Source organism: Furipterus horrens, unplaced genomic scaffold (assembly GCF_987537825.1).
Source record: "Furipterus horrens unplaced genomic scaffold, mFurHor1.1.pri manual_scaffold_4, whole genome shotgun sequence".
Taxonomy (NCBI): Eukaryota; Metazoa; Chordata; class Mammalia; order Chiroptera; family Furipteridae; genus Furipterus; species Furipterus horrens.
The window spans coordinates 187,982,191-187,996,624 of NW_028327174.1; the positions used below are offsets into that span (position 1 = coordinate 187,982,191).

Genomic DNA, 14,434 nt, shown 5'->3' on the forward strand with positions numbered 1-14,434 from the left:
GAAGATAAAACCATGTGGTTCATTAGCTAGCTGAAAATTGCTCAAATTGTTTGGTCTTGCTTAGTTCTTTTGTCTCGGTTTCCCTTATTTACTTGCCAAGGAATTTCCCTAGCTTCTTACTCTCCTGCCCCATTGGAAACTGTGAGAACAGATGCCAGGGACATGCACATAATATATGACGAGGACCAGGATGGATCAACGTGGCCCCTTTTCTTCTACTTTCAGATCCAGGATGGCCGCTGGCACCAGACGCTCTTTACCTTCCGGACCCAGGACCCCCAGCAGCTGCCCATTGTCAGCGTGGACAATCTCCCGCCTGCCTCATCAGGGAAGAAGTACCGCCTGGAAGTTGGACCTGCGTGCTTCCTCTGACCTCTGACCTCCTGACTCCTCTAGGTCTTGCGGGGGAGGGAAGAAGAGGAAGAGGAGGCAAAAGGAGGATGCTGAGAAGCAGCTGGGCCCAGCAGAGGCAGCTTGCCTGCCCGAGGATCCTAGGGCAGGCCTCAGATGTTGTCTGCCCCGTAGAAGCGGCGGGAAGGTGGCAGGGAACGGGGTGACCCCAGCACAGCTCCAAAGACCAACCCAAGAGCCGGCCAGAGCAAGCTGGGCCTGCATCCCACCTGAGCCCCGTAACCTGTCTCCCTGCCCTGTGGCCACCCCCTTCCCTCCCCAGCTTCCTGCCCAAGCAAGAGCCCCACGGCCCAGCCAGCTTGAGGGAAGGGGGCAGCTGGTCCCTGCCAGGGAGCTTTGATGTGCAATATTAGAGAGGAGACATGAAAAAAGGAGAAAAGGAAAGAAAGAACTATATATATTTTTTATTTAAACAAACACAAAGAAGGTGCGTTACTATTTTTTTCACCTGGGAAAGAGGTGAGAGGGTGAGGGAAGAGCAGCCGGGGGCTGGGAGCAAAGGAAGCCGAGGGAGAGGGGCCCTCGGGCGGGAGCGCCCACGTTTGCTACCTCCCACTGTGAAATCGCTGGTGCTCACAATTGTCTTAGTGTATGTGATTTTTTTTAAGGAAAAAAAAGAATACCCTATTTAAGATTCTGAAGGTGCTACCATTTTTGCCGCAGACTTTGAAGAAATATTTTGATGTGGTTTCTCCTCCACGGTTTCCTCTCTCCTCCAAATGACAAAGTTTGGAGAATTTAAAATTTTCCTAGCATCACCCTTGTGCTGATCAGGTAATCTGCTAAGAAGGCGGGGGAGGAGGGGGAGGAAAAAGTGAAAAAAAAAAAAAAAAGCAAAGCGGAAAAAAAAAAAAAAAAAAAGCCTGCCAGAAACAGAAGTAGTAAGATTTACCTTTTAACTTATGGACTTCGAAATGTTTGTCCTCTTAAGGCAGGGGAGGCCTGAGCATGAAGGATTTTGACTTGGCCCTTCACGGTCCTGGAGGGGAGTTAGGCTTGTCTTGGAGGGTACGATCTAGATTGAGAGTCCTGGGAGAAGCCTTGATCTTGAAGAAACCAGATACAAGAGCAGCAATGGGTCAGGGCTGACCTTGGAGGTGGAATATAAATATGGAACCATCTCATGAAGCCACATGCCATCCACTAAGGTCCTTCCTTCCAGGAGCTTGTCCTTTCAAGACACAGTCCTCACTCTTGCTATTTTATTGTCATTAAATTCTATAACAACACAGCGTCATTAGCTCTGAGTGTAAATGTGGGCTGAGGAGAAAGAGTAATTATGGGAACCTTGAAGGTCAGCATGATAGGGATAGTCAGTATCACCTGAATTATCCTATATCAGTGAACCACCAGTCAGCACCTACGCTGGATTTTGAGGTCATCTTAACGAAGGAATTATTTTTATAGAAGGGGAACTTTTATGTGAAAGTCTGTCTTTTCTTTCCCTGAAGTTGTGTCTCTTTGGGAATTGGATTTTATTTTCATTATTTAATACCTCACTGGCCCACCCTCCCGACCAAACACATCCTGTGTCCCTGGCCCTCCGGCCCCAGCCTAGGTGCTCCCCGTTGGAAGGGCATTTCCGCAGCAGCGCAGACCTCTGCGCAGCGCTCGGTTTCCCCACGCTGCCCGTCCCCACCTGGCCTCTGTCTCGTGCTTGGGGTTTCTTGCAGTCCTTGTTTATGTCTCTGTCCACATGTCAGTGTTTGAAAACCCCAGTGGGTTCTGTCTCTCCTTTTCCCTTCTGGATTTTAAATAAATATTTAAAACTGAGGCAATGGAATGACAGACCTGTGGCCTTGCGCTTCTTTGGAAGGCCCAGAGGGAGGTACCCGGTAGGGCTGGAGGGTGGGGGGCTGGTGCTTAGGGGCTGCCTTGCTTCTGTTGCTCCCCCCATGGGGAGGGAGGTCGGGGAGCAAGAGATCCAGCACCTCAGTTGGGATACGTGGAGCTAAAAATGGGAGTCTTGGTTTCTTACTGCTGCCCTAACGGTAACCCCAACCTGGTAGCTTAAAACAACAGAAACACATTCTCTCCCAGTTCTACAAGCTAGAAGTTTGAAATTAAAGAATTGGCAGGGCTACCATCCCTCTGTCGTCTCTGGGGGAGGTTCCTTACCTGTCCAGCATCCAGGGGCCCCAGGCATTCCTTGGCTTGCAGGTCAGCACCTCAATTCCCGACCTGCAGTTACATGACAGTCTCCCTGTGTGTCTCTGTCATCACAGCTTTTTATAAGGACAACAGTCCTTTTGGATGAGGGCTCAGTCTAATAACCGCTTTTTAACTTGATTACTCCTGCAAAGATCCTATTTCCAAGTGAGGCCACATTCACAGGCAATGCAGTTAGGACTTCAACATGTCTTTGGGAGACACAGTTCACCCCGTAACATAGCAACCCCCCAACCTTTTTGGCACCAGGGACCAGTTTCATGGAAGACAATTTTTCCACGGATCGGGGGCTGGGGAGTGGTTTTGGGATGATTTCCAGAAGCGGATTTAACAGCAGATGCACCAGGCACGCGCCCTGGGCCCCGACTTCTGAAGGGCCCCCCAAGTTTACAACTTGTATATAATTAAAATTGCACATATGAAACCAAACTTGGTGTCATTAGAAAAAAGTGTAAAGTTGGGGTTTTGCGGGGCCCTTCAGAAGTCGGGGCCCAGGGCGCGTGCCGTTAAATCCACCTCTGATTAAATACATTACATTGGTTGTGCACTTTATTCCTATTATTATTACTTTGTGGTATATAATGAAATAATGATACAACTCACCATAATGTAGAATCCATGGGAGCTCTGAGCTTGTTTTCCTGCAACTAGATGGTCCCATCCAGGGGTTATGGGAGACACTGACGCCCGAAGTGTGTTGCTTACGTCCAGTCTACTCCGTAATCTCATTTTGGTCGCTGTCACTGCAGAAAACCCTGCTTCACGAAGACAGGACGTTGGAAATGGAAGCAGGCATTTTAGTGCTTCTGTGGCAATCTCAGGATATTCCGCCTTGACTTTAATCCAGAACATATGGAGACTTGAAGTTGTCACAAACACACTTTTAATGCCGTCACTTGCAGTTGATCCTCTTCTAGCAAGGACAAAGTCGATTCAGCTGGCTTATTCACAAATGGGTCACGGATCCATTCCTTCCAAGTTTGGGGGTCTTGTGGTTGGGAAGTACTGCTCAAACTGTTGAAAGCTGGTCATGCACCAGCTGGGAGAAAGAAGGCCCTGCCTCAGTCTCTTTCCAAATCCCTGCTAATGTTTGAAACATATCAAAAATCCCACTGGTCACTCGTTGCCCCCTTAATTCCAGTTTGGCTTTCAATGCAGCCGCTTTATCTGCTGACTTGAACACGGTTGTTGTTCTCCCCTGAAGTGACAGATGGAGTTCATTGAGCAGGTTGAATATGTCACACAAGTAAGCAAGTTTTGCGAACCCTTCTGTATCACTGAAATGTGCTGCCAGTGGTGACTGTTTTTCTAAAAGAAATCTCTGGAGTGGCTCTCGTAACTCAAACTCTGGCCAGTACCTACCCTTAGAAAGCCATCTCACTTCTGTGTGTAAGAGAAGAGGTGTGTGCCCTGCGTCCATCTCCTCAGAGCTGCATGAACAGACGTGAGTTAAGGGCATACACTTTGATGTAGTTGATTATTTTAATCACATTCTGCAAAATGTTAGGTGCAGGTGACATTTTTCATCTAGCCTGCATTTCTCTATGGATGACATAGTGCGTAGACTCACATTCAGAAGCGACCTCTTTGACCCAAGTAGTGATACCATAAAGCCATCCAGTCATGGCAGCCGCTCCGTCTGTGCATATACCGACACAAAATGACCGATTCAGTTTTCCTGATATGTAATCATTCAAAGACGTGAATAGTTCTGCAGCTGGGGTGTTGGTTGGCAACAAAAGTGCACGTAACATGTCTTAATGCTCATCCTCCTGAAAAATATATCGCACAGAAACAAGCATTGTTGCCTTGTGTTCAACATCAGTAGACTCCTCAACCTGGATTGCATATCACAGAGTCTCATTAATCCTCTCTAACAATTGTGCCTCAATATCTTCTGCTATTTCATCAGTTTGTCTAGTTATGGTGCTAGCTGAAAGAGGGACACATGCCACCTTTTGAAAGTTCATGACAAATGTCCTTAGCAGCAGGCAGGATCAACCCTTCACCAATAGTAAAGGGCTCCTTAGCTTTAACAATATGCTTAGCCACTAAGAATGATGCTCTCAGTACAGACACATTTGACGAAGTGGCGGCCTTCGGTAAGTGCTTCTGTTCTTCGTGGTCACATTTTTCTTTTGAAAAACTCCACAAAGGCTTGTCTTTTGATGCAGGGCGCTTGGTCTCCACGTGGTGAAGCAGCTTTGAAGGTTTCATGGCTTCGTTGCATAGCTGGTTGACACATATTACACAAAGCAGGCTTGGAGATTGTGAATCACCTGTTGCAACGAACCCATAATTTAAGGAGGGCTCTTGGTGTTTTCTTTGAAATGCAGCTTTCTTTTTGTTGTCAGTCATAAGAGGTTTCTGTTGTCTCATCATTGGGTCTTTCCCCCTTTTTAAAGAAGCTTTCCAGCAACATCCATTTTTTACCCATTTTGGCGAAGGTGAGCATGTGGACTTACCAAAACTGTGACTGAGACAAGTACACAGTGCTGGAAAGAGGCACAGACAAGTGGTAAACGAAATAAGTGTCGGATTCTGACTTCAAGCCTGCCACCAGATCCAGCTGTACAATTGAAGTGCCTTAACTTGCTTGCCCCTGTAAAGCCTGCCATTCACTGATAGGGCTTTGCTAGGAGTCCACAGGCAGTTGATTTATTATGGTCTCTGTGCAGTCAAACCCCCGTGCTAATGATAATCTGTACTGGCAGCCGCTCCCCAGCGCTAGCATCCCCGCCTCGGTTCCACCTCAGAGCAGCAGGCAGAGCTCAGGTGGTAGGTAAGTGATGAGGACAGACTGTACAGAGGAAGCTTCACTTGCTTACTGCTCAGCTCCTGCTGTGTGGCCCGGTTCCTAACAGGCCACAGATTACTACCCCTCCGTGGCCCAGGGGCTGGGGACCCCTGCTGTAACATACAGGGAGGGGATATATTGAGTTTAACACGAGCAATTCCTTTTCTTATTTCTAGTGTGGTAAAGTTACACATAACGTAAAACTCACCATTAATGATATTTAGTACATTCACAATGTTGTACAACCGTCACCACTACTTAGTTCCAGAACATTTTTATCACCCCAAAAAGAAACTCCATACCCCTAAAGCAGTCACTCCCCATTCTCCCTTGACCAATGCCCTGGAAAACCACTAATCTGTCTATGGTCTTGCCCACATAAACATTTCATATAAATGGAATCATACAATATATGACCTTTGGAGCTTGACTTCTTTCATTTAGCATGAATGAGTACTTCATTCCGTTTTACAGTTCAATAATATTCCATTGTATGGATAGACCACATATTGTTCATTCATTCACCCATTGATGGACATTGGGCTGTTTCCATGTTTTGACAATTGTGCATAATGCTTCACTATGAGCAGTTCTTATCTGTGAGGTTCTTGGGAGAGGCCACAACACCTGCCTTAGAAGAGGTGAGCGGGAATCTGGGAGACAGAGTTAGCCAGATTTAGCAAATAAAAATATAGGATACCCAGATAGGTTTAAATTTCAGGTAAACAATAAGTACATTTTTAGCATAAGTATGTCCCCTTTAATATTTGGTACCTACTATACCTGCTGGGCCTGGACACCGGATCTCCTGACCCTTGGTTCAGAGTTCTGTTCCTGAGCCTGTTTCTCCTTCTCAGGGACCTGGGATGAATCAGAACTTTTCTGCCCTTTTCTAGGAGAAAGAACAAATCACAACCAGTTGAGTTCATATCTGGGATTTTATGCTTATTTTATTTTTTTATTTTTAAGTATATTTTATTATGTCGTTACAGTAGTCCCACTTTTTTCCCCTTTGCACTTCTCTGTCCAGTACCCCCCTCCCCTCAGCAATCTCACCCCCCTTAGTTCAGGTCCATGAGTCATGCATATAAGTTCTTTGGCTTCACCCTTTCCTATGTTATTCTCAACTTACCCCTATTTTTTCCCAACCAATTACGCTTCTTAACCCCTACACCATTTCCCCATTTCTCCCCTTTCCCCCTCCCAGCTGATAACTCTCCAAATGATCCCCATACCTATGATTCTGTTCCTATTCTGGTTTGCTTAGTTGGATTTTTTTATTTTTTAGATTTAGCTGTTGATAGTTGTGAGTTTGCTGTCATTTTAGTGTTCATAGTTTTAATCTTTTTCTTAAACAAGTCCCTTTAACATCTCAGATAACAGTGTTTTGGATCTGATGAACTCCTTCTGTTTTACTTTGCCCTGGAAACATTTTCTCTGCCCTTCTATTCTGAATGGCAGCTTCACTGGATAGAGTAATCTTGGTTGTAGGTCCTTGTTTTTCATCACTTCGAATACTTCTTGCCAGTCCCTTCTTGCCTGCAAAGTTTCTTTTGAGAAATCAGCTGAAAGTCTTATAGGCACCCCTTTGTAGGCAACTCTCTGCTTTTCTCTTGCTGCTTTTAAGATTCTCTATCTTTCACCTTTGGCATTTTAATTATGTTGTGTCTTGCTGTGTTCTTCTTTGAGTCTAGCTTGTTTGGGACTCTCTGTGCTTCCTGGACTTGTATGTCTATTTCCTTCGCCAAATTTGGGAAGTTTTCCTTCATTATTTTTTCACATAAGTTTTCAATTTCTTGCTCTTCCTCTTCTCCTTCTGGCATTCCTATGATTCAGGTGTTGGCATGTTTAAAGTTGTCCCAGAGGTTCCTAAGCCTCTCCTCATTTTTTTCTATTCTTGTTTACTCATTCTGTACTGGCTGTTTTTTTCTTCCTCATGTTCCAAATCATTGATTTGAATCCTAGTTTCCTTCCCTTCACCATTGGTTTTGTGTGGATTTTCCTTTGTTTCATTTAGCACAGCCTTCACTTCTTCCCTTATGCATTTGCCATACTCAAGCATGTCTGTCAGCCTGTGAACATCCTTATCACCAGTGTTTTGAATTCTGCTTCTGTTAGATTGGCTATCTCCTCATCACTTAGTTCTCCCATTGGAACCTTGATCCATTCCCCCTTTTGGGCAATACTTCTCTGTCTCCTCATCTTGACAGGCTCCTGTGTTTGTTTGCCTCTGTGTCTTAGGTAGAGCTGTCACACCCATTACATTGTAAGGGGTGAAGCCTTAGATATTCATCAGTACAGGTGACCCATTTCACCACATTGTGGTACCGTATGTGGGGAAGGGGTCTGAGAGGGAACAATGCTGCTTGTTCAGCACTTGCCCCTTTTCCAGGCACTTCTCCCACTTTCATATGGGACTGGAGCCTCTCTAGCTGTTTCCCTGACCATTTTTCCCAGAATGGGTGGGTCTGCAGACATTCTAGAACCATGGGGGCCCTTTAAACAAGTGGACTTTGCACAGTCAGAAGCAATGAGGCTTGATTTTCCTTGGGGCTAGGACTGCAAGCTGTGTGGTCTGGTCAGGATCTGGGAACACTCCCCAGGTGTTCCTCCCCTCTTTTTAAATGTGTGACTGCGCTTTCTACTAGCCTGCTGCTGCCGCCACTACACCACATCCTCTCTGCCCCTCCTACCTGTCTGGATGAGTATTTCTTCTTTATATCTTTGTTTGTTGGACTTCCATGCAGTTTGATTTTCTGGAACTTCTGGTTGTCTCTAGTTTTGTGGTAGTTGTATTCCTTCTTAGTTGTGGAGGGAGACCCTGCGTGTCTGTCTAAGCCTCCATCTTGGCCAGAAGTCCTGGGATTTTACATTTTAAAATAGCTGTAAGTTTCCAGGTCCTCTTACCCTCCCCATCTCTGGCACCTACCCCAGGCACTGAGCACTGGCAGCAGCTGCCATCTGTGGCTCCAAGAGTCCCACCCATGAAGCCCAGGAATCGTGGTCTAGAAGTGTTCCGAACAGCAAGTTGGGGTCCCGCTGCCCACCGCCACCCTCTAGGCAAAATTCCAGAGGCAAAGGTTTGGTGAAAAAGGAAAAGAGTCTTTATTCAAAAGCAGTCACTTAAGTCTATCAAGTCACAGCTTTAATCACTTAAGCCTATCAATTAAGGCTAAACTCTAATACCTGGGTTCTCCTGTCTTTTCCCCTGTTAGCTTCTATAGGGTTAGTTTACAAACTAAAAACAATATAATATGCAAAAACTACACAATTCCGGAAGAATGGCAGGCTTCTGCCTCAGAGCCTGTTCCCTCCAGAACACTCAAAGAATAAGCCTGCACCCTCTGCCAGGCCAGCCCGATCTTAAGCTGTGCCCGGAGTTCCTTCCTGCCCAAAACACCGTCCATTGGGAAATGCAGACAGCTGCAGCACAATCATCCGGGCATCCTCAAGGAAAAAGAGCATGAGAGCCAGAGCCTGAGCCTGAACCAGCTCAGGAGCCAGAAAAGCACCTGAGCCAAAGAGCCAGCCCTCTTTTTGTTTCCATTGGCTGTGGAGGCACTCAGCTTCTCAGTCAATCCCGTCCTAGACTACCTTCCATTGCTGGGCAAACTCCCCCTATAGCCCCTCCTACTTCTCCCCAGTGATCTTAATCAGATCTCTCTGTATCAGAAGGGCTTGGAGACTCCCATGTCTCAGACACACCCTCCTGAACCTGAGGAAGTGCCTGAAATCACCTGGTGAAGTCAAGGCAATGCTGCTATTCAAACTCAAGACTGTCAATGGGGCTGTTATGTGCATTCTTAGATTAATGGTTCTCAGGTTGGCAGAACCAGCAGCACCTGGGAGCTGGTTATAAATGCATATCCTCAGCACCTTCCCAAACCTAAATAATCACAAACCCTGAAGGTGGGGCCAGCCATCTGAAAGCCTCCCTAGAGATTCGGGTGCCTGCTCAAGTCCCAAACATCACAGCCCTGCCTTCATTCCTAAATCAAGAAACAAATTGGAAAGGAGATAAGAATGCTCTTTCCAAATAAATAAATTTGACTGACAACTAATCAGAAATAAAATGGAATGGCCCATTTCCTATGGCCTGTCACCCTCAAGGAGTTTGCCAAGATGTTCATCACACTTCTCATTTTGCAGAGGGAATGTTCAGTCCGTTTAATGTCTGTTTTTCCCATAGAGAGCTCTACGAGGTCAGAGTATGTACCTTGTTCTCTGCTGCAGCCACAGAGGACAGCAGGTTGAAGGCACTCAGACTAGTTAAATGACTGCTCCTGTCTTGTTTCCTCCACGCCCATTCATCCAGCAGCACCGTCCCTGTGTTGAGCTGCGTGTGGGCCCTGGATCAGGCCGTGAGTCTGAGGGGCTCTGAATCTGGTGGAGGTGGATAGAGGGGTTGGAACTTGTGTGATTAAGGGTTAGAAGGCCAGGTGTGTGGGAGCAGAGGGAGCAAAAGCGGGGCACGGTTGATGCAACCTCAACGGGGGGAGGATAGTCAGGAGGTGACACAATTGATCAGGGTCTCCAGGGAAACACCAGTTCTGTGTGTGTGTGTGTGTGTGTATGTAAGAAATTTAGTATAAGGAACTGGGTCACGTGAGTATGATTGTTGCAAGTCTCAAGGTCTGCTGAGTTGGCAGGCTTGAGACCCAGAGCACACCATGTTTCAGTTCATGTCTGAAGGCAAAAAACGGCTGACATTTAACTTAAGCAGTTTAATTAAATATCTGGGTAGATATTGTGGGGCGAGGGAACACACTTGACAAAGCCTGGTAGTAAACGTATCATTGCATATTTGAGGACCAGGAAGTAGTTCAAACAGGCCTACAGGGTATAGGAAGGCCTGGGGTACTGGGCTGGAAATAGTACAAGCCACAGTCTTGCACAGGAGAGCAGAGTTTGGGTTAGCTGAGCTGGGTTTGGGTTGCAAAGGGGCCCTGGAGCGGAGCTGTCCAGGAGGCAGCTGGCTGTGCTGAGAGGACAGGAAAGAGGTCTGAGCCACTGCCAGAGCTCTAAACCTGCAGTAGCATCTGTGTGGCTCTGAAGACCTGGGAGGGCAAAAGAGAGCCCAGAAGAAAGGGCCAGAGAGAAAAGAGGGGAGGGACTGTGTTAAAACTGTGACACGCCACTCTCAGCTGACCCGAACCCCAGGAGGGCCTCCCACGACCTAGCCACTGAGTGCCAGCTCATTCCCAGCAGGGGCAGGGAGGAGGTTGTGGGGAACAGAGGGCAGCTCTTCCTGGGTGGGCAACACCTGCAATTTCCAAACGCCCATTGCACAATCTAGTGTCCGGAAAGAGTCAGGGTGGACTTCCCAGGCCCAGTCAACTCCAAGGGAAAGCGCAGGCCAGGCTATGTTTGCTCTGTCCACAATGAATGAAGCCCCAGCCACAGGCAGTCACATCCCACAAGGCCCAACAGCCTTTGCTGGGAAAGCAAAGGAGGCGCAGGCTGCAAGGGAAGAGCCTGGCAGGCGACTCCAGTGCCAGCTTACTGACTGAACATGGCCTTGGGCAGGTCGTTCCCTATCTCCGAGCCTCAGTTCCTCCCACTCCACAATGGGGATAATATGCCCTTCCCTGCTTGCCGATCACAGACAGGACTTTTGTTTCACAATAGTAGGGTGAATTGTGTAACATGAAGTGATAGTCCACTGCTTTCTGACCTGTGAAATCCACAGTGTCATATGGTTCAACCCAATGACAGCACCATTCAAAATAACAGCAGGTACGTTTCTTGCACACTGACTGTGAGCCTGGAGCTGTGCCCGTTTGATAGGCTCGGGGCCCATGCATAACCCTCTGGGACCCTGGCTCTTCAGATGAGAGAGCTGAAGTCCGAAGAGGTTACCTGAGTTTCCCAAAACCACAAAACAGAATTTGAACTTAGGCAAATCTCCTTTTCAGGTATTTCCTCAATCAAACACCAAGTTCCTTATTAGGACTGTTTGCCCTGCCAATGTATTCTTCGTGGCTGCTCAGGCGGGAGGCCACAAACTAGTCATGGGCTCCGGGTTCAGCCCCGGCCTGATGAAGAAGGATGGATAAAGTACCTTTCTCAGCAAAGGAATCCTCGAAAATGGGTGCATTTTCCTGACAATCTAAACCTCACCTTTTCAAAGTGTCATCTTACCTCGCTGAGCCATCTCTTTCCTCACCCATCTAATGGGGAAAAAAATCCCATTTTCTTGCTCCTATTATAGATGTATTTTTGCATTCTGATATCTTTAGAAGTGAGATGCAAATACTGAAGTAGTTATGGAATGCAGGAATCTGTCTTTCTTTCTTTTCCATCCCAGCTTGTCATTAAACTGATGGCGATAATTATTATAAATAGGCAGGCTCTTAGAAGCAAATTTGTTTCATTTAACAAGCATTTTACAAATGCGAACTGATTTAATCCTCCTAAAAATCCAGTAAAGTAGGTACTATTGTTATCCCCATTTTACAGGTAGGAACATTGAGGCACAGAGAAGTTCAATAACTTACCCAAGGTCACACAGCTAGCGAGTGACATAGCCAGGAGAACACTTCACCGCCATCCTACACGGCTGGCTTTTCTCTTTCTTTCACACCATCCTACTCTTGACATTGTGCCAGGGCCAGGTGAAGGGGCAGACTAGGTAGGGCTGCCCAGAACCTCAGTCCATAGAGTTACTAAAGCATCCTTGAAATTATAGAAGATGGAGAAAGTGTACTGCGTCAGGGTGAGTGCTGGGGAGCCTCTTGGGAGGAAAGTGAGGCCCCCAAGAGGTAGCCTGACAAGTGAGGATGGTGAGGACCACTCAGTCCTTCCGAGGAGAGGCATTTCGTTTACTCACTGTTAAGGGAAAAACCTTCTTTCTCTCTCCTCATGATGCTCTGGCCGCCAAATGTGTGGGTGTTTTCCCACACCAAGCAATTCAACTCTCCAGATATCAGGTGGGTGCTCTACAATTCAATGCAGTTCTGACCCAAACTGGAGTTGAAATCAGATCCCACAGGTTAGAAAGGGCTCAGTCTCAGAAGATTGTCTCCACTCAAAGCCAATCACAAATGCAGGTTGTCACCTGTGCTTTTCATCAACCCCGTCTTTGAGTTTGGCAATTTGCAAGAACAGCTAACAGAACTCAGGAAAAATAGTTTACTTACTAGATAACCAGTTTATTATAAAAGGTTATAACACAGGAACAGTCAGATAGAGGAGACGCATAGAGCAAGCCTCCACATATGCCCCAACCTGGAAGCTCTCTGATCCCTGTCCGTTAGCATTTATATGAAAGCTTCCATCTGTAGGCAGGACTGACTAGATGATTGGCCATTCATTAGAGATCAAGTCAATCTCCAGCCCCAGATCCCTCCCCAGAGGTCAGGGGTGGGGCTGAAAGTTCAACCCTCTAATAACTGGTTGGTTCCCCTAGTAACCAGCCCCCATCCTGAGGCTATCTAGGAGCCCCCAAACACCTGTCATGTCGTTAGCATACAGAAAGACACTTATCAAGGTGAAGATTTAAAGGGTTTTAAAAGCCTGCCTGGAAATGGAGGTAGAGACCGTATCTTTATTTCTTATTATATCACCCTTACTGCCTGTGGTTTTGCTTCAAGAGGCACATAGGTCAGGCCAGAGCTGAATTACTCTGGACAAAAGAAAGACCCAACCCCGCTCTTGGCTTGGGTCTCCACTTCACCTTTAGACAATTATAGTTATCTAGGGTGATAGCTCCCTTCCTGGAGCAGGTCCTCAATCTTAAATTCTTGTAGGCAATGAGGGGGGAGGTCAAAAGTCTCGCCCTGCCTTCTGGGCCTTGATTGTTTTCAGCTCAAAATCATCTCCTGAAGAGCACATTTTGGGGAGGCTCATTCAGAACCCCTACAGAACATACAGCATATGCTTTGCCAAGTCCGGCTTTTTTTTCTTTTTTTTTGAATCAGTGTAATGTTTATGAGATTCATTCATATTGTTACATGTATCAGCAGTTCCTTTCTTTGAATTGCTAAGTAATATGCCATTGTGTGAAAAGGCAAGGATTTGTTTTTCCATCTTTCTACTGACAGACATTTGAATGGCTTCTAGTTTAGTGTCATTTTAAATAACACTAGTCTTACACATGACACATGCTTTTCTTTCTCTGGAACGGTATGGCAATTTTAGCAAACAATTCGGTCACTTCCTGATACCTATCATCAGAGGAAAAAAATCACAACATAAAATGCTATGCACAATTATATCTCATTGAAGCTGGAAAAAATAAATGCAGTAGGTATAAAGAGAGGACATGATTTAGTAAATTATAATCTAGGAAGTGAATGAAAGGGTACTTATGCTTTCAAATTACAACTATCAATTACAGTGAAATAGGAAAAATTATTCAAAATATATAAAATGAAGAAGAATATGAAATTGTAAGCATGCCATAATACTTTGTGTACGTGTTATTTGTAAGGATAAAGCTTTGGTCCATGGTACTTCCTGAGCGCTGTGCTGGGCACTGATGCAGGCTGGGGAACATACTGGTGAGAGAGGCAAGCTCCCTGTGTACATGGCAGGGGTGAGGACAGCACAGAAACCATTTCCTGTTTTCCATGTTGGAGATGAGTCAGGTAATACGTTTACTGAAAACAGACTTTTGTTGTTGCTGTTGTTGTTTTCTGTTTTTAAAGATTTTATTTATTTTTAGAGAGGGGAAGGGAGGGAGAAAAAGAAGGAAAGAAACATCGATGTGCAAGAAAAACATCAGTTGAGCCAACTAGGGACCTGGCCCGCAACCCAAGTGTGTGCCTTGACCGGGAATCAAATTGGCGACCGTTCAGTTTTCAGGACGGCGTTCAACTAACTCATTGAGCCACACCAGTCATGGCCATAGTCTTTTATTTGGATTATATTTTTTCAAAGTTACAAATTCATATCTTTTATTTTTTATTTTTTTCCATTTTTTTGTTGCTCTGTGACAGTTGTCCCATCTTTCCCCCATTACTCTCCCCTGCCCTGCCCCCCTCCCGCCTCCCCCACAGTCAATCCCCACCCCATTGTCCATGTCCATGGGTCATTTACATTAGTTCCTTGACTAGA

General features: G+C 46.1%; 1 protein-coding gene across 1 annotated transcript in view; it reads left to right on the top strand.

Moving 5' to 3' along the window:
- COL27A1 (collagen type XXVII alpha 1 chain) overlaps positions 1 to 505 on the top strand; it is a 126,080-nt gene extending 125,575 nt beyond the window's left edge. Inside the window, exon 61 of the mRNA XM_090274618.1 lies at positions 226 to 505. Coding sequence (XP_090130744.1) covers positions 226 to 372 — 147 coding nt within the window. The 3' untranslated portion in view covers positions 373 to 505. The remainder of the gene's footprint in view (positions 1 to 225) is intronic.
- Positions 506 to 14,434: the final 13,929 nt, after the last annotated feature.